Raw genomic sequence first — 24846 nt, 5'->3', positions numbered from 1 at the left:
TAAACTTTTTTTAGCTTCTATATAAAAGCAAGATAAAATGATAATAAATATCTAACATATGAACATAATTCCCATTTTTATTTTCTTTCTTATTGTCCTTACTTTTTTTTGATTCCTTAAAATTCGTGTGAAATAAAAAAATGGAAAAGTAAAAAGAAAAAAATAAATAAATAATAAATAATAATCAACAATAACTAAGATAAATAAGGCGTTTAGCTACTCTATTTATTTAAATATTATAATTTAGTGTGTGAATATACAAATAAATTAATTACTAATCATTATGGCCAAGAGAAAATAATAGGCAGGTATATGCTTATTACGCTGGCATCAATCGAAAAAGTTGGCATCAATTATTTCCGTTTTCGAATTAGTGTGATCTAGTATATTTTTTGATTACTTAAATTTATTTGTTATTTTCAGATGAAAATCATAATTTTAAGGTTACACGATAATTTTAATTTAAACAATGATGTAATAACACTAAAAAATTTAGAGTAATCAACGTAATTTATAAGCAAGAAATATTGAATTACAATAATTCGAAAACGGGGATGATAATAATTTTTATAGGTAATGACCTTTTAACATAGTTTATTATGCAGCTGATATTTTTGACTAAGGTACAAGTAAATTACTATTGCATAAATATCTTTGAAGCATTACATCATTTAGATTAAAAATATTACATATATTAAATTTTACACGCAAAATACATGCTAACTAAACTTATTGAGTTATTTATATAAAACATCGTCCGCATAATAACACAATTATTGAATAGGAATGTTAAAATATCATTCAAACTGCTTCACAATTCGGTGATATTATCCATCATCTAATATTTATTATTTAACGCATCAGCATTAAATGTGTAACACAGTTATCGCGAAGATATTAACACTTATATATTTGGTGTTCTCTGGGTACGTCTCTGGTTGGATGAGGTGCTATCAAAGAAATATTTTATGTTTATGTAAAATTTTCTTAATAAAGTTACTGCTCCCAGTGAGATTAAAAATAATACTATATATTTAGACAGGCAATCATGATATTATGTGACATACTTCTTTTAAATAATTGAATTATGTTTGAATTTAAAAATTTTATAGTATGGTTAATATAATTTGTGATTTGTGATATGTGAATTATTTTATCCGATTAATAATAAATAATCATTGGATAAGAGAATAGAGATATCAGTCAAAGACAGAAATAACCAAGTTATACATAGTAGGAATATTGCAGTGACCAATAGGAATTAGTGCTAACTACTCCAGTGGCATTGGCCTAATAAATTGGTGCTACTAATTCTGCGCATATTCCTAATCGACTGAGCAATAACCGATTGCTAAATTACACGTACATTTGAAGTTATCTTTAGCTTAATTTGAAATTCAGTTCGTAGTTTGATAATATTCTAATATTTATCCATTATCTAATATTTATTATTTAACACATCAGTCTTAAGACGTTATCACGAAGATATTAACTCTTAAACGGACATACTTAATTGGCAATATATTTTAAATATTTATTAATAATATATATTTAGTGCTCTCTGGGTACATCTGCTGGTTGGATGAGGTGCTATCAAAGAAATGTTTTATGTTTACGTAAGATTTTATTTCTTAATAAAGTTACTGCTCCCAGTGAGATTAAAAATAATATATATTAAGACAGGCATCATGATATTATGTGACATATGTTTTTTAAATAATCGAATTATGTTTGAATTTAAAAATTTTTATAGTCACAGATCGAAGAGATATGGTTAGTTTACATGAAGTTTATACTATTAAGATTTGGTGGAAACCTGTTCAATTTCCATGGTGTACGCCAGATTTCAATGAAGTTTCCAGTTTTTGTGGAAATGTTATGGAAATTTTATGTAAATTGGACACGTATACCAGGGTTTCCATAGTGGAAACCATACCACTTCGACCAGTGTAGTATAGTTAATATAATTTGTGATTTGTGATATGTGAATTATTTTATCCGATTAATAATAAATAATCATTGGATGAGGAAATAGTCAAAGACAGAAATAACCAATTTATACATAGTAGGAATACTGTAGTGACCAATAGGATTTAGTTCTAATTAACTTAGTGATACTGGCCTAATAAATTAGTGCTACTAATACTTCACATATTCCTAATCGACTGAACAATAACCAATTACTAATTTAAATTGCATTGTACATTTGAAATTATCTTTAACTTAATTTACTTAATTTGAAATTCAGTTCGTAGTTCGGTGATATTCTAACATCTCTATCCATTATCTAATATTTATTATTTAACGCATCAGTCTTAAGACGTTATCACGAAGATATTAAGTCTTAAACGGACATACAGTACAGGAGTGGATTCAAAATTTAATTAAATGAATGGCAATATATTTTAAATATTTATTAATAATATATATATTTAATGCTCTCTGGATACATCTGCTGGTTGGATGAGGTGCTATCAAAGAAATGTTTTATGTTTATGTATAATTTTATTTCTTAATAAAGTTACTGTTCCCAGTGAGATTAAAATAATATATATTTAAACAGGCAATCATGATATTATGTGACATATGTTTTTTAAATAATCGAATTATGTTTGAATTTAAAAATTTTTATAGTCACAGATCGAAGGGATATATGGTTAGTTTACATGAAGTTTATACTATTAAAATTTGGTGGAAACCTGTTCAATTTCCATGGTGTACGCCAGATTTCAATGAAGTTTCCAGTTTTTGTGGAAATGTTATGGAAATTTTATGTAAATTGGACACGTATACCAAGATTTCCATAGTGGAATCCATACCACTTCGACCAGTGTAGTATGGTTAATATAATTTGCGATTTGTGATATGTGAATTATTTTATCCGATTAATAATAAATAATCATTGGATGAGGAAATAGTCAAAGACAGAAATAACCAATTTATACATAGTAGGAATACTGCAGTGACCAATAATAATTAGTGCTAACTACCCCACTAATAAATTAGTGCTACTAATACTTCACATATTCCTAATCGACTGAACAATAACCGATTACTAATTTAAATTGCATTGTACATTTGAAGTTATTTTTAACTTAATTTGAAATTCAGATTCTTTAATTCCAGCCAAGATTATGACAGCTGAAATTTTATATCTTAAATATTTAAATTATCAAAATTATCAGGTGATAAAGATGACAAATTTCCGGTATTTGAAATTTATATACTGTAATTTATATCAGGGTATTACTAATGAAATCTACCTTTTTTTTCTCCCTAAATACTGTATAAAAAAAATAAAAAATAGTACTAATATTATATATAATTGACGAATGTTTTATGTGAACATGATAATTATGAAAAAGTATTGAAAGTATTAAAAGTATTAAAAGTATTGATGATTTTTTTTGATTCGAATCTTGAAACGAATTAATAATAGAAATAAAATTTCATATTAATAGTATGTCGCGTAATTATAGTATATAATAATATTTTTATTAAAATATTTTTATTAAATATTATTTTACAAGAAAAAAATACTTGATTAGCAATTTTGTACTTTAACTGCGCTGTGATCTATAATCATATAAATAATGACGTCCCAAAGTCTCACAAATTTTGTAAATTTGTCCAAAAACAGAAAATTAGATTGATGCATATCATTTATAGTGCAGCCAGGATCATGTAGATCATGTATATTTATATTTTTGGTGGATGTTACCGATCACACGTAACAAGAGTTTAAATCTTAATAATCTTAATTGCGTGCGTGTGGTCCTTGATTTTCTAAGAATAAGTATCAATATAATAAATAATCTAATACATCTACCCTTATCTCTTGTTTCAGCACTTTACGCGGACGATGAACGAAATTATTCTGTTACAGTACGAATGAATGTTTTTCTGATCATTTGTTTTGCAATATACATAGAAGATACATATGCTAATTGAAAAGCGTTTCGGAGTTATAACGTCCTCTCCCCTTACCCAATCATTTACAAAGTATTAATAATCGCGTTTTTTAACCACAAACTGGATGATATCCTTATTATTTATTAATAATTGATTACAATTAAATAAATTTAAATATATTTTTTAATAAAATAAAAGAAAAGATACTAGTAGAGAATGAAAGGAATAGTGTTTTACCGGTTAAGGTGGTATTTTCAAATTTCTTGTGTCACCCGTAACTATGAGGTAGATTCTAATTAACTTTCTCTGAGAGTAGACATCAATCCGTGTAATTTGTAGAATGTTACCGCGTAATTTGTTGAATATTACTGCCCAAAATCCTCGGAGAGTAGACATTAATCCGTGTAATTTGTTGAATATTACTGCTCAAAATACCTCGGAGAGTAGACATTAATCCGTGTAATTTGTTGAATATTACTGTCCAAAATACCTCGGAGAGTAGACATTAATCCGCGTAATTTGTAAAATATTACTGTCTAAAATAGATATTAATCCGTGTAATTCGTAGAATGTTACCGCGTAATTTGTTGAATATTACTGCCTAAAATACCTCTGAAAGTAGACATTAATCTGCGTAATTTGTAAAATATTACTGTCTAAAATGCATCTGAGAGTAGATATCAATCCGTGTAATTTGTAGAATACTAAAATACCTCTGAAGTAGACAGTCCGTGTAATTTGTAGAATATTACTGTGTAAAATACCTCTGAGAGTAGATATCAATCCGCGTAATTTGTAGAATATTACTGTCTAAATATTCTAGGAGTAGACAATCAACCCGTGTAATTTGTAGAATACTACTGTAGGAGTATTTTAGACATCAGTCCGCATAATTTGTAGAATTAATCCGCGTAATTTGTTGAATATTACTTTCTAAATATCCTCCTTTAAAGAATACTTCAAACATTCTGGTAAAATGGTCATACATCTCAATAAAATATTCTCATTATTCGTAGGTATTTTATGCAATGCTAGATGATAATTAAAAAAAAACATTGAGATATATGAGAAATTTATTTATTAACTGAAAATAAATACTATACACTTGGACGTAAAAAATGAAAAAAGCATCTTTATTATCTTTATTTAATTTTCATCTCTACAAAGATGAGGAGGGATTTCGAATGAATAAATTGAAAAAATAAAATATTAATCTAATTTAATACAATAAATATTGGGTGTGGTGATAAATAAATATTGTGTTTAAAAAAATATTTATGAATAAAAAGAAAAAAAAATAAAAAATAAAGGCAAAAACAATCTTTTTTTTGTGTTGTTTTTTTACCTTAAAAGATTGTTTTTTATATTCCAGGTTTTTCAGGTTTCCAAAATTCTAGGAATTAATTAATTGAACTTTTCTCTCCCTCTCGTTTTTACAATTTCAATGATAATGTCGTACCGTTTTTTTTTACTTTTCGTAAAAAATCATTGCTTTAAAGAAATTACCGTTACCATTACATTATCATTATGTCATTATGTCATTTTCGGAAAAAATTCTATCATTAAACAAGCTTTAGTTTTTCCAGTTCCTTTACAAAAATAGAAAGTTTGATATCATCGAAAACAATTTGTTCAATGTTTTTTTAGTATCACAAAAAATATTTTGCCAAAAAAAAAAAAAAAAATTTTAAAATTTGAAATTTTTTTTTTAACACGCGTAAAATGCCGATAAAATATAATATTAGTAGTAAGTACAATTTTTTTTTTTTTTTAAAAAAAAAACTTTATTTACGCTTTTTTGTTTTTTTTTTCGATTAATTTAAAATTTATTTTTATTTTATTTTTAATTTACAATATTTACAATATTTACAATAAAATTATTTTAATTACTTTAATTACAATAAAATAAAATAAAAAAACATCTTTTAATTATTTTTTACAATACATAAATTTTTACAGTATATCAAAAAAAAAAATAATAATAATTTTTTTTACCGGAGATAAACGTATCAGATATAGAATAGATAGATGGGATTTTGAATTGATCCATTTATCCATTTGGATAAATTTATTATCGATATAGAAATATAGAATTGCTTTTTATGGTGGGACAATATGACTCTTTTTTAAAAAAAAATTCAAGGGATTAATATTTTAAAAAATTTCAAACTTTAAAAATAATTTAATTAATTTTTAATTAATTATGTTATAATTCATTGTTTCAATTATTAATATTCATATGTTTGATATTTATACAGTAATGTGTGAAAAAAAAAAATGAAAAGAATTTAATAATTAAAAATCATGCCATGTTTATATTATTCTATATAATTGAAAAATAATTTCTTAAAACATACCTACACACGTCCAAAGTTTTATTATCTATACGAATTTGGTATTTGTTTACATTCCTAAAAATTTTTTTTTAGGAAAACCCGTTCGGTTTTCCATGATTGTATCACAACTGGCACATGAATAATCAAAAAAAAATTTTTTTTTTTTTTCTATTGCTCGACATAAAATTCTTGATTATATCAATCAAATCATATTCATTATCATCAAAAAAATTTTATTTATAAATAAATTATAAATTATAAACATATCAATTACAAATATATATTTATTTGTATTGTTTAAATATGCAAGATCTCTTTTAACGACCTCATTATCTTTATACACTAAAGGATTATCGGATCCAAGAATTGCATATACAGTACATAATATATATATATATATATATATATAATATATATTTACAGTACATGATTGACGAATATTTTCCAAACTGATTTATTTCTCCATATATAAAGGTTCATTTATTAACCTATAATAATAATTCCTTACACAAATTTTCGGACTTTGATGATCTTGTTTTATGTATAAAATTCCGAAAATCGGCATGTTTATATGCGTTGATTATACTTTAGTAATTTTAACGAATCAAGGGAAATGTTTGGGATGCAAGTTTTATATTAGACTGAAACATTTCTGAAACTTTCACCTTTTTAATTTATCTGATCAATTTTTTTCGTATCACCATTAAAATGTTATAGAATCATCAAGCATTATCTTGAATTTTTTCAATTTTTTTCGTATCACCATTAAAATGTTATAGAATCATCAAGCATTATCTTGAATTTTTTTGATTTTTTTCGTATCACCATTAAAAATGTTATAGAATCATCAAGCATTATCTTGAATTTTTTTAATTTTTTTTTTTTAGATTTCTGACCAGAATTAAAAAATGTTAAAAAAAAAAATGTAATTTTAATTATTTTTAATTTTACTTAATATAGTTAAATTAAACCTTTTTTTTCTTTTACTGTTGTTTGATGTTTAATAATGTATAATGTTGATAATTCACAAAAATTACTGTTTATGGTATCAATATAAAAATCATTTTATATTTAATTGAAATAATAATAATAATAATGATTTATTTATTTTTTTTTTATCAAAAATGTTAATGTATATAATACAAGTATCATTATTACTATTTTTTTTTCATAAAAAAAAACATCCTAAAAAAATATCTATACATATTGATATGCTTTTTTTTTTTAGAAAATAACATAAAAATTGAAATTAAAAAAAAAAGGTGACAAAAAAGAAATAAAAAAATGAAAAATATTCTAAATTTTTTTTTATGCTTGATCTTAATTGAGATGTTTAAAAAATAAAAAACAATTTTTTTTTTTTTAAAAAAAAATCTAAGAATAAAAAAAAAGTTATTTTACAGAAAAAAAAATGTCAATTTTTTTATATAACTTTATCTTTATCTTTATCTTTATCTTTATAACTCTCTAATATATTACATAAGAATCCAAAAAATTCAAATATTATTCTTGCACTTTTTTGAATTATCTATATCTAATATCTTAGAGTTAAACTTATCATCATCTGAATCTTCTATTATAATAATTTTTCGTTTCCTGTGAGGAGTTAATCCAGGTGAAACTGTTGTACCTTCAATTGGTAAAAGCCAAATATTTGACGTATCAATTGACATTAAATCACCATTTCCATTTTTTCGACTTGATGTTTCCGTAGATGATTTACTAATAATATTATTAATATGATTACTATTTGATAAAGATTTACTGAAAACTTCAACTCCTTCCATTTCAGAATCAGATCGATCACTTGGTTGTAATTGATCTACTTCTTCCTCATCATCCTCATAATCTGACATGTTCTCATCAGGGGAAGAAATAGACATTGATATAATTTTCTCATCAGATTGTTGAAGACCGCCAGTACATGAATCCTTATTTCCTTCAACAATTTTATCATCTCCAATTAATTTATCGGTTTCTGGAAAATGTTTTTTAAAATATTCATCTCTTTTAGATTCACGTGAAGATTGATTAAAAGAAGTCCTTCGCCTTGTTAAACTTGCTATTGGTTGAGTAGGAGTTGCAAGTTTTTTTGTTATATCGCTAAAATCCGGTGAAGTTGGTGTGATTGGAATACCATGTCTTAATTTATTAGTTTTTGATCTATCTGTAACTATATAAGTTGAAATAGTTTCAGGTGGTTCTACGTTTGGAATAACAAAAGGATTTTCTTTAGATTTAGAAGCTTGATTATTATTATTATTATTATTATTATTATTATTATTATTCTGTTGTTGAGTACTAGATTTTTGTTTTCCTACGTTTGAATGATCTGAACGTTTATTTGATTTATTTTTTGGTTGTGAAGCTCTTAATTCAGCAGCCTTAACTTGTTGTTCAATATCAATCGTTTCTTCAACAATTTGTAAATTTGTTCTCGACATGGCTAATTTTGCTGCTTCATAAGCGGCTTTTTCTTCTTCATGTTTTTGATGATAAGGCTAATAAAAAAAAAATTTTTTTTTAGAAAAAAAAAAAAGAATAGATAATATATACATATAAAATGATTACCATTTGTTGAGCTTTGGACATCTCTTTCCATTGAACACCAATTAAAGAACTTAATTCACCGAATTTTAAATTAGGATGTTTACGTTTAACATCATCATAAACTTCATTCATATATATCATATAACCATTTCTTGGTCTTTTTAACCTATCAAGAGGTTTTTTTGTATAATTACGTTTAGGACGTATTGTAGTAGTAGTATTATTTTCTGAAAGATTTTCCGATAAAGGGGGAGGAGGAGTATCAATTATATCATTGGTTCTTTTATGAGATTTTTTTTTAGATTTTCTTAATGCTTCAGGTAGAGGATCGTATGTATAAAGAGGATGTAGAGGTGATATCCAATTACCGGAAAATTCGGAAAATTGATGAGCAAACTAAAATGAAAAGGATTATTTACTATTAAAAAAAAAAAGGAAAGAATTAATAAAATAAGAATACATACAGGTTGGTTGAATGTTAGATCACCATTTGCAACAATTTGTACACCGATTCTTGTATCAGGTGAACGAGGTGAATAATTTAATCTGGTAGGAATAGGGGCGGATGTAGTGGTATTGTTAGGATGATGATAATGATGTGGTTGATAATGTTGTTGATGATGTTGTTGGTATTGATGGTGTTGATGATGATGTTGATGATGTTGATGATGTTGTTGTTGATGTTGTTGATGTTGTTGATGTGATGACAAAGACGACGACGATGATGATGATGATGATGATGGTTTTTTATTTAAACTTGTCGCGTTTGTCAAATTTTGAGGTTCAGATGATATAGATGATATGTGATTATTATCATTTAATAAGTTCGCTATACTTGCTTTTTTACTCATATTTATTTCTTATTTTTTTTTAAAAAAAAAATCTTAATTTGTTTTTTCTTTTTTTAAAATAAATAAAATTTATTATTACTTTTTTTTATTTTTATAACTTTTTTTTTTATTTTTTTTTTAAAAAAAAAAAAGTAAAATCCTAGAAAAAAAAGGAGAAAAAAAAGGGGACCAAGAAAAAAATAAATGATATTTATAATTATTTATTTATTTTTTTTTTATTATCCGAATTATTATTAAAAATAAAAAAGGATAAAAAGGGAGGAAAAAACCCAAAAATAAAAAAATTTTAATCCAAATAGTCCCAAATATAAAAAAAACACAATTTCAATGAGTTCAATGAGGCTTGGATATTATTATTTTTTGATATTTTGAAATAAAAAACAAAAAAACAAAACGCTAAAATTTTCGTGGTGTTTTTTTTTTGTTATTAATTTTTTTTTTTGTTTTTAAACGGATTACAGATTTTGTTTTTTTTTTAAACGGATAGAAAAACAAAAAAAAAAAAAAGCGTTCCTTTTGGTAGAGTTTCAAAAAAAATAAAAATAAAAATAAAATGATTATATTCTAATAATAAACGCCACAAGTTGTTTTTTTTCACGCACGCACTTAAAAAAAAAAAAAAAATGCTGTGTTTCTTTATTCAGCCGTGTATATATATGTAATGTATATATATATAATACAATATACAATGTAAAAATGTAAAATAAAAGTAAAAAAATCATGTATATATATATATATATAAATAAATTAAAAAATTTTTTTTTTCTCAAAAAAACTATTTTGTTTCTTTTTGGAAAAAAACTTTTTTTTTTCAAAAAAGAAAAGGACGATTTGTTGCAATAAATGGTTATTTAGTTTCCAAAAATTTTTTAAAATGAATCTTGTTTATTTAAAGAAATGAATAAATAAAGTAAAGTTAACATTTTGTTTTACTTTTTTTTTAAAAATTTGTTTTTATGTATAAAGTGTACTGATATATATATATGTGTATGTGATATTTATGTATATATGTATATATATATATATATATATATATATATGTATGTAAAATGTAAAACTTGATTCTAATCCGGATATTCTTTTTCGCTTAGTTTACCAAAATTTTTTTTTTTTCACAATCTTACTGCCCATTGAGACAAGAAAAAAAAAATTTTTTTTTTTTCACATCATAATTTTTTAGTTATTTTCTTTATTATCACCATTAATCCCTGATTACAGATTTATCACGTGTTTGATTCCAAATTCAAAGATTATAAGCCCTGTTTTAGGTTACTTTCTTAAAAGTTTAAATTATCTCTAAGCAAAACGTTCAAGTTTTGTATGTATTATAATGTAAATCATTTTAGTTAATATGTTAATTATGTTAATATAAGTTATTATTATATAATATATATTTACAATATTATCTTGATAATATTTATATTATATATCATATATCAGGATAATTGGATTGGACAAGCAAAAATGTTATTTATGCATACAAATCTTCAGCCAATATAAAATCCCTTTACGTTAATTTGTTTACTTTTTAGCCGTAATCCGAAACTTTTGTACGTATATTATTATAAAATACACTTTACCCAATATGTAAAATTCAATTTGCTTTGTTGAACACTGAATTGGTAAATCTAATACTTAAGTAATCATTATAAAAAAATAATTGGTTATTTTTGGAAGTTTGTGTAACAATAGTTTACCGTTAAACTGTAAGGTAAGAATATGATACATGTGTAGCATTTTTTACATTTTTTACACATTAATCAATCACTTTTAAAGAAAGTATTACACGTAACTTATTATATAATATATAGAAATATTTTGACAAAGAAAAAAAATATATATATATATTTTTTTTTTATATGTTACCAGGGTTTCAATAACTTCCTCTTTTTAATCGTTGTATTATTGTTTACAATAATCCCTTTTCTGTATAAATTAATTAATAATTTAGTAAGATTTTCGGCAAATTCTCGGTATGGTTTATCTAAAATACAATACATTAATCAAATAATCGAGTAAATCGAATGATGGAGTAATGAAGTAATGATTTTGTCAAGTTAACTTTATCGAAAAAAAAAAATGATTTTCATTTTTCATTTTTTCATTCATGTAAAATTTTTTTTTTTTTTTATCGATAAACGATAAACGTTAAATAATAATGTGATATTATAGTAAAGTGATTATACAGTATTTGGGATAATTAAATTTTATCAAAAAGCACTTTTATGGAAAATTGTGAAGCAATAAATTTTTGAACTTTAAAAATAAAAAAATATGGTTAACCGTATATGCTCTTATTCCTATCAGAAAATCCCCCTTGTTCTTAATAAGTAAAATTTCTTAAACAGTAAAATATTGTTTTTTGAACAAAGGACAAAGGACACAATTAACTATACCATATATGTACCGTTTACACTGATACATATGTCCATATATAATAAATATATGGGTCTATATTCGTTTAACTAAAAATTCTGTAACATTTTAAAATGCATACATTTAACATGTTTTCATTGTTTTCAAAGAACCTAAATATTTTTTCAGTGTGGTAACTGGTAAATATATGTGTATAATGTATAATAATGTGTATATAATGTGTATAATGTGATATATTACTTAATACACATTACGATAATCTCAATCATATAATACTATATGCATGACCCCATGGTATTACGAACTTTTATGAACTTTTAATTAAAACATCTCCTTTTAGTTTCATAAGTTTCATAATTACACGTAATTTTTCTTTTTCACGTATCGTTTTTATAACGATAATTATTTTAAATATTAATATTTAAATTATTTGATAATTATTAACTTTTGAAATCAAATTAAATATCAGTATATCACAAGGTGAATTTATTTATTTACTTTTTTATTTCATTGTATTTTACCTTTTTTGGACGCGTATAATCGGGTCCAAGTTATTTTGTCAATTTTCGTTTTTTTTTTTTTAATTAGCCCATAAAATAGAATTCTTTCTTGGAACAATCTATTTTCAGTTTATATTTAAATATATATATATATATATATAATTCGGGTGATATTCATTATATTCATTTCGAAAAATAAAAAGAAGAGATAAGGATAAAATATCTGCAATATAATCATATATATATATAATCTGGTTACATTTGCAGTTCTGGACAATTCATAAAATTTCCTAATAAGTCATTATGTAAAAAAAAAAAATTAGGGTTAAAAAGCAATAAATATTTTTCCGTAAAAATTATTTATTAGTTTGTAGGTATGGTATCATCATCGATATCTTCATTCATTCATTCAAATTTATTGATAATTTCTAAATCGGAAATTTTATTGAGATTACCAAATTAAGTTTTGTAACATAAAAAAAAAAGTTCAAATTTTAAAAAAAAAAAAAATTAAATAAAGATAAAGATAGTAATAAAAAATCATTTTTTTAAAAACTACACCAAGTATTATTTGTTCTTGAGAGAAGACGGAGAGAATAAAAAAAAAAAAACGTGTATGAAAAATAAATTCTGATTGAACCACAATAAGTATAAATTTATCACTATTATTATTGTTATTGTTGTTGTTGTTGTTATTATTATTATTATTATTTTCATTCATCTCCTATTTATTTATCTAAATCTATGACTTCTTTCTATTTAGAATATTTTAGAAGTTTTTTTTCACATGGGTTATACTAAAATAACGTTTCTTACGTGATAAAGTTTTTCTTCCCATATTGTTCTTATGGGGTCATGTTATTACGGGGGTCATTTTTTTTTAAAAAAAATTAATTGGAGATTCAACTTTAAAAAAATTAATTGGGATTCAACTTTAAAAAATTAATTGGAGATTTCAATTTGAAATTTCAACTTTAAACGTTAAATAAACGTATGACATAAAAATCAAAAGATCATCCAAAGGTAACGTTCGCCTGTACTTACTGTGTTATCCTAATTTTACATAATTTTACATAATTTTATCAGAAAAACCTTCCCAATTAATAAGAACAATATATAAGATTATTATAAAATTAATCACAATATTTATATATAAATATATATAAAATATTTGGTTATTTCAATATTTATCGTTATACAAGTATGCTCGGTTCTTGGGTTATTCTCAATATTCTCAATATTCTCAATATTCTCAATATCGTATTACAAAAAATTCTTTTTTTGCTGAAAATGAAACTTCATTTTCATTGTTATTTCCTTTTTTTGAGATTTTTTTTTATATTATTTATTAGTTTATTAACCATATTAGGAAAGTAAAAAGGGAATAGAATTTATTATGAAAGAGATTTTTTTATTTTTTTTTCTTGTGAAAAAGAATATTTTTTTTTCTGTGTAAACTTGTGTAAACTGTATGATAAAATAAACAACGCGTTTTATTTTGAATTTTAACCCCCATTCAAATAAATATTATTATTATTTTTTTTTCCTAGAAATCTTTTTTTTTTTTAAAAAAAAATCACCTATAATAAATCGTTATCATTTTCTACTCCATTTATTTTTTCATTTATTCCTTTTCATTCATTTTAAACCATAATTAACAAAATCATTTATAAAATTTTTTTTTTTTTTTATTCATTCATTCATTCTCTTATTTGTTTATGATTATTATTATGATAAATATAAATAAATTAATGTATCAAGTGATCTTATCTACTTTCATTGATTGTAAAAAAAAAAAAATTAAAAATAACAATCAAACCAAATCTACTTATTATTATATATCTACATATCTCTTTTTTCTTTTCAATGAAATCTTAAAAATATTTTTGGTAGTTTATGTAGTGTAGATCTTTTTTTTGCGTCATCGAATTTTTGCGGGAACTTTCTTTTGTCCAATTAAAAATCGATCTTTTTGAGAAAATCTATGTATCAAATTTTACTATACATAGATTCTATATATTTACATTTTTTTTTTAAAAATAATCATACTATTTCCTATTTTTGTTTATTTATATAAAAACGTGTAAATTTAATCTCGTTAATCTTGTTAATCTCTTACTAAAATGTAAAATATAATCAAAAAACAAAAAAAGAATCAGAGAAACTGTTATTTTTGAAAAAAAATCTATACTTGAACGGCGTCTTCTTATGACGTTTTCGTCAAAATGACAGATTACTATTCACAAAATACATTGAAAATTAACGGGTGATTGCAATTGTAATTCTAATTGAATTGTTACGATTCGTTTGTGATCCACTCCATTTTATTAATTTATTTAAGTTATTGGTAAGTGATTTTATGAATAGTTAAAGTAGTAATTCTGATTCTTTAACCTGAAATTATGTTATGATTCGGTTGCTTGGCACTTTGTGAATCTCGACACGATGATCTCTTTTTTAATTATCAATTTATCGCTAATTTATTCAAGTTATTGCCAAGTATTTGACGCTCTGTGGCGATTTTGCTAATCCCGACACGATGATCTCTTTTTTAATAACCAATCCAGTTTAACATTAATTTATTCAAGTTATTGCCAAGTATTGAGGTGAGTAATATTTCTAACTTGAAATTATGTCACTTTGGCACTCTTTGCGATTTTACTAATCCTGACACGATGATCTCTTTTTTAATTATCATTTTATCGCTAATTTATTCAAGTTATTGCCAAGTCTTTGGCACTCTGTGGCGATTTTGCTAATCCGACACGATGATCTCTTTTTTAATAACCAGTCCAGTTTACCATTTAATTTATTCAAGTTATTGCCAAGTATTGAGGTGAGTAATATTTCTAACTTGAAATTATGTCACTTTGGCACTCTTTGGCGATTTTGTTAATCCCGAGAAAATAACATGATTATTACTTTTCTGATTTATTTAAATTATTTGTTTCCATAATCAAATAAATAGTAAATTCTGGTTCTATAAGTTATAACCTTATAATATGTCCTCAATTCGGTTGCTTATCATTGAGTGGTTATCCCGAAACAATTTTGTCTATCCCGAGACAATCATTCAACGATCTCCTCTTTTTATACTTTATATACCCACTTATCTCCTAGTTTATTTAAGTTAATTTGCAAGGGTTTTCTGAACAGGTGAGTAAGACATACGCGCAGTGTTATAAATTCAAAAAATTCTTATACGCGCATATCATTAATAAAATTCATATGCGCAACCTACTAATTTCATATGCGCTTTATATAATGATAGACGCTACTAAGAAAAATGCCGCCTAATATTTTCAACGAAATACGCGGGAAATAAAAGTATTATACGCTGCGCCTACTATGCGAATCCAATTTACATCACTGCCCGGAAGACGTACTTAATCAATTCTTAGCCGTGACGTCAGAGTCGTCAGATGCAAGGAAATGTTTACGCTCTCTGGGAGACGGATAATTACGAGTAAACTTGACTAACTGCCCGTTCTAAGTAGTTCAACTTGAAAATATGTCTCAAGCATCGAGTGGCGATTTTGTTCATCCCGAGAAATAATGGTATATTTATGGTGTAAAAATTTCTTTGGAGGAATATGATATATTTGGATATTGTAAAAGTCTTAATTGCTGCTAACGAACTAAATCTTCAAGAATTAATTCAACGATCTCCACTTTTTTATTCTCTCTTAGTTTATTTAAATGGGTTTTCTGAACAGGCGAGTAGTAGTTCAACTTGAAAATATGTCTCAACTCGGTTGCTTAGCATTGAGTGGCGATTTCGTCCGTCTATCCGAGAAAATTCAATGATATTTATGTGTAAGGGTTTTATGAACAGGTGAATAATAATTCTGGTTCTTTATCCTGAAAATATGCCACAATTCGTTGCTTAGTATTGGATGGCGATCTTATTTAACCCGAGAAAATGGATGTACCGTAACCGAGAAAATGACATGCATGATCTCTTTGATTGGCACTCTAATTTATTAATTTCCTAATTCAATCAAGTTATTGATGAAAAGGTATTAAAAGGTATTAATATTTCTGGTTCCATATCCTGAAAATATGTCGCTTAGCATTGAGTGGCGATTTCGTCCGTCTATCCGAGAAGCTTCAATGTCTAACTATCAGCTTTTTAGTTTATGTGCGAGGATTTTATGAACAGGCGAATAGTAAATCTGGTTCTTTATCCTGAAAATATGCCAGAAAATGACATGTATGATTTTGTATGATCTCTTTGATTGACCCTCTATTTTATTAATTTCCTAATTCAATCAAATTATTGACAACCGTTTTATGAAAAAAGATACTGGTTCTATATCCTGAAAATATGTTCTCAATTCGGTTGCTTAGCATTGTGTGGCGATCCCGAGAAAACAATTCAACGATCTTACTACATTTTATTATCTTTTTGTTTATATAGATTAATTTAAAAGGGTTTTATGAACAGGGTAAGTAATTCTGGTTTTTTAACCTGAAATTATGCCACAATTCGGTTGCTTAGCATAATTTATTAATTTTTTTAATTTATTTTTATTTACAATTGTTAAAATAAAATTTTAGATCCTTTATTATAATCCCGAATGAATTATTTATTCAGCCTTCACCTTGTTACTTATACTTGGATTTGAAAGTTGGTTGATTTTGATTCGCTCTTAGTATCTCTTATTCCATTTTTAGAAATTGATTAACAATTAACACATCATCGTGACTTATATTACAATTTTTTTTAGGTCAAAGAAATAGTGAACAATTTTTTTTATTTAAAAACTGGAATTTAGAATTCGTGCGGTTATGGAATTCGTATAGAATTCATTATGTATATATTTAGATTATTTCAAAAGATTGGGTGTTTAAAAGATTGATTCAATTTAAAGATCTTTGACTTGCGATCTTATAGTCTTAATTAAGTGACCGAAATACACCGAAACATCAACCAGTTAACTTAAGTAAATATTTTTATATAATCCAAATACTTTTAAGTTATTCCGACAAAGATTAATCAATATATAATTATTAATTAATTATATAAATTTCTTGAATAATAAAAAAATAAATCGAATTCAATACCTTTTTTGATATACAATACAATAATATAGTAGTATACTTACTATACAGTATATAATTGTAAAATAAGATTTAAATCACAATGCAGTGTACCCTTCTCTACAATACATCCTTCTAAAATGTACTCTTTAAATTAAATCCAATCTATAAACGTATGCATGCTCATGTTTGGCTAATGATAAGGTCTGTATATGGTTGGTTTCATTTCGCCATCGGCTTGAACCTAAGGGGTTTACCGTGGAAGATCCGAAAAAAAAAAAGATCGGTATGTAAAAGATCCATGTAGCCATTTGAACAATTTTCTAACATAGATTAATCTGCAAATAAAAAAGTACTTACGTTATTTTTTTTTTCAAACCCGATCTAGTAACGGCGATTAAGAATTTCATCACACCATGCTTGATGATTAGTGTGAAATCGGTGAAAAAAAATTATTGGATTGAGAAGACTGAATCGAAAAAAAGATTGATATAGTCGATATAGTCTAACTCATTTTTCGCTAACTCATTTTTTTTCGAATTAAAAAAAAAAAAAATCAAAAATTTTGAGAAATACTTTGGGGTTTCAAAGTGATTTCGATCAGCGTAGTAAATGTTGCTTATTTTTCCCATTTTTTTACGATATGTTCTTTTAATACAATCAAGTCGTGATGCTTCTGATGTTAGTATTTATGGTTGATTACGAAAAATATATTTAAAAGTACTTTTCCCTATATTTTAAAAGTATGCAATAAATCAAGCCCGCCATCCTCGATGATTTTTTTTTTTAAATCCAATCCTACTATACTAATCCGTACCCTAAACCGCTGATTCTATATATACAAAGTTCAAAGACATAGTAGATTTGCTTACTCTGAACCTCCTAAAGTTACCAAATTAAATCATAAAATAAACGCGTTACTTTCACGAATAAAAAAATCAAAAACTATCCTTACTTATTGTAATCGTATTACTATGATGTCGAAGCACAACAATCAACCATAAGACACCACACCACTCTTAAGACACCATTCCTTTAAGACACCACGACACCACTCCTTTAAAGATACTTTTGTCAAGATCAAAAAAAAAAGGTAATAAATAAATTTTTTTTTATTAAAATATACACTTTTATTTTATTTATTTTATTTTATTTAATTTTTTTATTCTTTTTTTTTTCCTTTAAAAAAAAAAAGACGCATATATACATATTTTTTTTTTCTTTTTTTTTTTTACCCAGTAAAAAAAATATCTGAAAAAAAATACGTAATCTTTTTTTTTTTTACCCAGTAAAAAAAATATCTGAAAAAAAATACGTAATCTTTTTTTTTTCCTTCTTTTGATAACAATAATCATATACCAATATATATATAAATCTAAAAGATTTATAAAAAAAAAAAATTACCCATAATAAAAAAATAAAATAAAATGAAAGATAAATAAAATAAAAAAAAATGAAAAGCAAAATGATAGTGATAATAAATATAATAATCAATAATTTAGGAAATAGCCATTAAATACATAATTTTTTTTTTGTCATAATAAGTTGATTAAGTGATGATAGGGTGATAGTGTTTTTTTTTCCTGTAATCATATATAGTCCCATAAAATATTCCCATTTTCCATATTAAAGTCCTATATATGAACATAATTATGTATCCATCTCTCGTATACCATATAAAAATTTGATAAATGTTTGTTGAATGAAGAAATATTTATGACACCCGTGTCCTAAAAAAAATATTTCACATTCAACCATGAAACACTTCCGAATAATTCGTTATTCTACCCAAAATCTTAATTTCCTGAATCATGTTAAAATGTATATGATATATATAATGTAGAAAATATAAAAATTAACGATTCCCACCAAAAAAAGATAAAAATAAAAAAAAATCGTATATATATATATATATGTGTATTGTCAAAATAATAATAATAAAAAAAAAATAATTGATGATAATTAAAAACATCTAATAATTGGATGGTTTGTTAATACCGAAAAGTCTTATCAAAAAAAACTTTCAGTAATGTTGCATGTCAAGTCCAACATTAACTTCCTTCATTTCATTATTTATAACATTACCATCAATATGATTAAAGTGATTTTCTTCAAATCCAAACCCAATAGAAGAAGGAGTACTGTTTTCATTACCACCACCGAACTTTGGTATGACACCACAATGGCCACTTGAACGTCGAGATAAGACAATTAAGGCATCTTTATTGGACAAATATTGTTGATTGTCGCTACCAGTAGCGATGATCTGACCGTTTTCGTTTTCATTTTCTTTCTTCCTCATTCGTCGAGGGATCTTGTTTAAAATTCTCTGATGAGTCTCATTTGAGGATAAATGACCATATCCCTCATAAACAATTTGGGAATCATTATCACTCGTATCCATAAACACATACCTTTGTGAAGGATGAATATTTTGTAATCCATTATTCCTTAGAGTATCACTCATCATATTTGGACCCGTATCACTATCTTGTTCAATGGAATCAAGGGACATTTGATTTGATCTTGAATGAGTCTTTGTTGACGTGGTTGGAGGAAACATTGACATTGGTGAAGAAACTGGAAGAGTAGATTGTCGCTGTGGTGGTGGTGGTTGGTGTTGGTGTTGATGTTGAGAATAATAATCAGCGGCGGATGTAACTACTGTCGTAGATGATAAAGCTGGGGTAGATGTAGATGAGGCTGTTGTAGGAAGAGGAATGTTTGGTGTTATATTGTTCATATTATTATAAGGATTATTAAATCCACCAACTCCACCGACTCCTCCGACCAAGTTATCCACTCCGATATCCCAAAACTGTGGTTCATTGGGTGAAATTTCATTTCCCATCATGATCGTGGGTGATTGCATTTGCATTGCGAATTGATCAAAAATTGGATTCACTGGCATATATTGTTGCATTCCACTTTGATTTTGAATATAAGCGAAACTTGACGGATGTGGATGAATATTAGCTGAAGAAGAACTAGATTCTCTTTTTGGGTCCATCGATTGCATTTGTTTTGAAGATGATGATGAAATGGATTCTGAATATATTTGATTCGACATTGTTGGTGATATTTTAATATGTGATGTTGCAGTTGCTGACGGAATTTCAATAGTCTCTTCATTAGAAAATCTATCTTGATTTGACATTAAAACATTTTCTAAAGCTGTGATCATTTGATTCGCTAATTCTGCCATAATATTATTTTGTTCATAAAATCGACAAATTTTTATAGTCTTTATAATATTTTTGAATGCGTTTATTGCCAAACCACGTTGTGGTGAGGTAAGATTAATAACATGAACTTTGACAGCTTTTCCCAAACTATAAAACATTATCGGGAATGTTATGCATACATGAACATTGTTAAGAGCTTCAACTATAAAAAAAAAAAATATCAAATAAATAAATAAAATATAATATATATATATATATATTTTTTATCTGAAATTAATATACTTACCACCAATATGAGTTATTACATTAGCAGCACTACTACAATAATTAAGTGATTTGAAATAAGTTTTTGATGTACGAATATTGGGTGAACGAGAATTATTTTGTGATGCAATATAAGGATAATGAAGCATCAAATATAAAGTTTGATGATGCATATGCAAAGAAGCAATTTGTCCAGGAAGTGGCATATGTTGTGGTGAAGGAGTATACTGTAAAAATGGTGGTAATTCTCTAAGCCAATTAGACAATGAATTTTCAAAATTATTAACCATGGAATGATGATTCCAAGATGCTGGCATACCAATACATGAAGTAGATTGTAAATGTTCAATAATTTGACCGATAATTCTTGCTAATTTTATAAAATTAATGAAAATATTAATTTGTTGTGCGTACGTTGAACTATAATTTGGAGAAGGAGAATTTTGTTGTTGAGAATTTTGTTGTGATTGATTATCATCATCTTGATCATCTACTTCATCCAGTGAAGGAAATTCGATATCACACATCTTGTCATTTATTGTTAATGGATCTCCATTAGCAAGACTATTGAGCCTATCAGTAATAAAACATCCCCACCAAATTAATTTCTTTGTTTGACGACCTTTTCCTCGATAAACAGGACCGTTCCTACGATTTAATCCCATACTTTGTGCCATCCTGATGGCCATTGATGAATAGGTTTGTGGTCTGTAAGAAGATGGTTTACCTTGATCAACCATACATAATAAAATCAATGCTTGAACAGTTGATAATCTTGGTACATCAATAAAATGATCCAGTAAACCTTTAAAAAAAAATGAGAAATAATCATAATTATTATAGTTGAATATAAAAAAAATTTTTTGAACAAATAATTAAACAAAACATCAAAAAGTAACTCTTTCAATAAAACTTACTTCTGGCACGATCATAAAACACTAAAGAATTATTAGAATCTTGAGGAATTGGAGGATACATCGCACCAATAGCATAAATAGCATTAAGCAATAATGGAGAAGGTTGATCTGACACATTAGGGCTAGACATCATTTTAAATAATTGTCCACGATTAATTATAGGGAAATAAGGATGAAAATGATTAAAATATTTTTCCAACAATTGTCTTGAAATTTCGGGAGGAGGATTTGATAATGTTGGAATTGAGGATGATATAGGAGGATCAACGTAAGAACCACCTTGTTGTTGATTATTTGGTAAAAGAAATGATAAAGTACTACTTTGCAAACTATTCGAAGAATTTGGTGAGACCAAATTATTAAGGAGTATATCCTCATCATCACTACCAAGATCATCACTAAATCCTGGTATTAAACTTGGGGATTGATCGGAAGAATAATTTGCGTCAGCTGGTGGTGTCGTAGGAATAAATAAATGAGGTGATGATTGTGTGGCAGGTGCGATAACATTCATCGGGGAATATTGACGTATTTTAAAGGTTGAAAACCTTTGTCTTTGGCTTGACTCTTCAATAGCATTATCTCTCTCTTTTTTTATCTCCTTATTATTTTCGTTAATATTATCCTTATTAACAAGATTTACCAAGAGGGATTCTATGGTATGTAATCTATCTTCAATCAGAGCAACAAACCCCTTCGGAGGACCTCGTGGTCTTTTGGTTGACGCATCACTAAACGTGCATTGGTAAGCTATAAATTTAATAATAAAAAAAGAAATAAAGTTAAATAAGGTTAGAAATTAATTAGATAATTATTGGCGTGAGAATTAGGAAATGTAGCGCGATTAAAACAAGTAAATGTTTTATCGCGTGACGTCGAAATGATTGGCACAAAAAAAAAAGAATAACAAGGTACGAAGAATAAACAATACGAATTAAGGCATATGTATGACAAATAAATAATAATAAGAGATTTCAAACCTCCGCGTGTACAATTTGCACATGGAGAAGCTCCATCACATTTAACCTTTCTTCTACGACACGTATCACAGGCCGTAGTAATCTTTACACGTTTATTTTCATGGGATTCTGATTCGTCAACGATCATGTCGTCCAAAATAAACAAACTCATCTTTTTAGTAAAGAAAGTATTTCGATTGATGGATCTTTTTTTGGTGAGATTAAAAAAGGTTAATTTTCACTTTGGAAATTTCTATAATATTATGGGAGGAGATAAAGAAAATTCTTTTTTAGGAAATAAAAAATAATAAAAAAAAATGATGCTTTTGTTATCTATATCAGTAATGCAAAAGAAAAAAATATAAAAAAAAAAATTTAAAATGAACTATTTGACAAATGAAATATATAACAAAAAGAAAAGAAAAAAAAACAAAAATAATGAAAGAAAAAATTATATATATATATATATATGAATGGGATAAAATTGCAGTTATGTATTTATAAATGAAAGGATGATAAAGAGGGAGAGATATAAAAAGTGTGTAAAAAAAAGATAATTTTTTTTTTTATGTCGATAACAATTAATAACTTTCTCTTTTTTTTTTTTATTATTATTATTATATTTGATTTAGGATCGAATCACGCCTTCTTGAACTTTTTTTTCTTGATTATAAAAAGAAGTTAGCGAAACATTCAATGTGCAACTTCTTTTCAAAAAAAAAAAAAATTAAAAAAAAAATAAAATAAAACTTAAGAGAATTTTTTGTTGATTTGTTGTTAAATATATTGTTTTAGTTCCTAATTGAAAGGTGTGATCATTATTTACTTTTTTTTTTCTGTAAGAACCGCAGTAATTTTTTTTATTGTTTTTTGAAAAAATATTAGGTCGTTAAATAATATTCAAATCTTCGTTTTTTTTCTTTTATCTTTCTTTTTGAAGAGAATAAGAAAAAAAATAAATAAATTTGATTAAAATTTCATCAAGCGGGGAACCGATTAAATCAATTTTTTTCGATTCGATGACAGGAAAAATTGTAAGGCGTTATGTTATTGTAGTGACGTGAGTTAAAAAAAGTAATCGACTTTATAATATTGAGCCGTGGTATCAATAGTGAAAGTAAGAGTACAAAAATAATAAAAATGTTAAGATTATATTACACACTTTTAAACGACGTTAAAGAGCTTAACGGTCATGGACAATAACAGGAGAAATTAAAAGAAGAGGAGCCCCGTTGAAATAATCGTACACGGCCACTTTTTTTTCAAGAAAAAAATGGGAGAATAATGGAAAAAAAGAAAGAAAGAAAAGCGATTCAAAATTATGGCAATATTTATAAACGAAAATAACGCAAGTCGTACCAAAAGTTGTTTTTAGGAAATAAATTTAGGAGCTCAAGTCCTTTTACTGGTATTAATGATAAACAATCGATTGCCTATAAATGCAAATGTGTAATTTATTGTGCATTAATTAGAGATCTGCAACATAAGTTTGGAGTATTTATTTTTAAAGAAAAAATATAAATTTAATGGGTTATTTTAAAAAAAAAAAATAATCATGCTCATCCAATTTCATCCAATAATATTTTATTTAATGTTTACTAACGAAAATTCTTTTTTTATATGAACCCTCGGTTATTTGCGAATGAATACTCAGGATTTGTTGAAATAAGCAAGTAACTAAACTGCACAGCAAAATGCGTTATGATTTCAAACTTATTTTTTTCCAACCATTTTTAACTACAAAAATTTTAGTATATATATAAATTACTAAACTTTTTCATAAACTTTTGTGAAACTTTTTTAGACTATTTTTTAGACTATTTTTTAGACTATTTTTTATACTATTCTTTATACTAACTATTCTTTATACTAAAAAAAAAAAAAAATTCTGAGAATGATTCTCTTAATAGACAAATCGTACCATATAATATATATATATATATATATATATAA

The 24846-nt window shown here is 25.6% G+C and overlaps 2 protein-coding genes across 2 annotated transcripts; both read right to left on the bottom strand.

Annotated features, from left to right (window-relative positions):
• Positions 1-7744: 7744 nt before the first annotated feature.
• On the bottom strand, positions 7745-10136 carry OCT59_009122 (uncharacterized protein; the record flags this gene model as incomplete). Its single annotated transcript, XM_025315262.2, has 3 exons — positions 9263-10136; positions 8820-9194; positions 7745-8749 (listed from the first exon to the last, which is right to left on the bottom strand). The coding sequence occupies exons 1-3, from the start codon at positions 9647-9649 to the stop codon at positions 7745-7747; spliced, it is 1767 nt and encodes a 588-aa protein (XP_025183340.1). The 5' UTR covers positions 9650-10136.
• A 9455-nt stretch (positions 10137-19591) lies between these two features.
• Positions 19592-23065, bottom strand: OCT59_009121 (uncharacterized protein; the record flags this gene model as incomplete). The annotated part of the gene is made up of 4 exons (XM_066133330.1): positions 19592-20955; positions 21040-21822; positions 21935-22684; positions 22915-23065. The coding sequence occupies 4 exons, from the start codon at positions 23063-23065 to the stop codon at positions 19592-19594; spliced, it is 3048 nt and encodes a 1015-aa protein (XP_065999780.1).
• Positions 23066-24846: the final 1781 nt, after the last annotated feature.

This window comes from Rhizophagus irregularis, chromosome 17 (assembly GCF_026210795.1).
Source record: "Rhizophagus irregularis chromosome 17, complete sequence".
In the NCBI taxonomy this organism is placed as follows: Eukaryota; Fungi; Glomeromycota; class Glomeromycetes; order Glomerales; family Glomeraceae; genus Rhizophagus; species Rhizophagus irregularis.
This window is presented reverse-complemented; position numbering and strand designations above follow the sequence as displayed.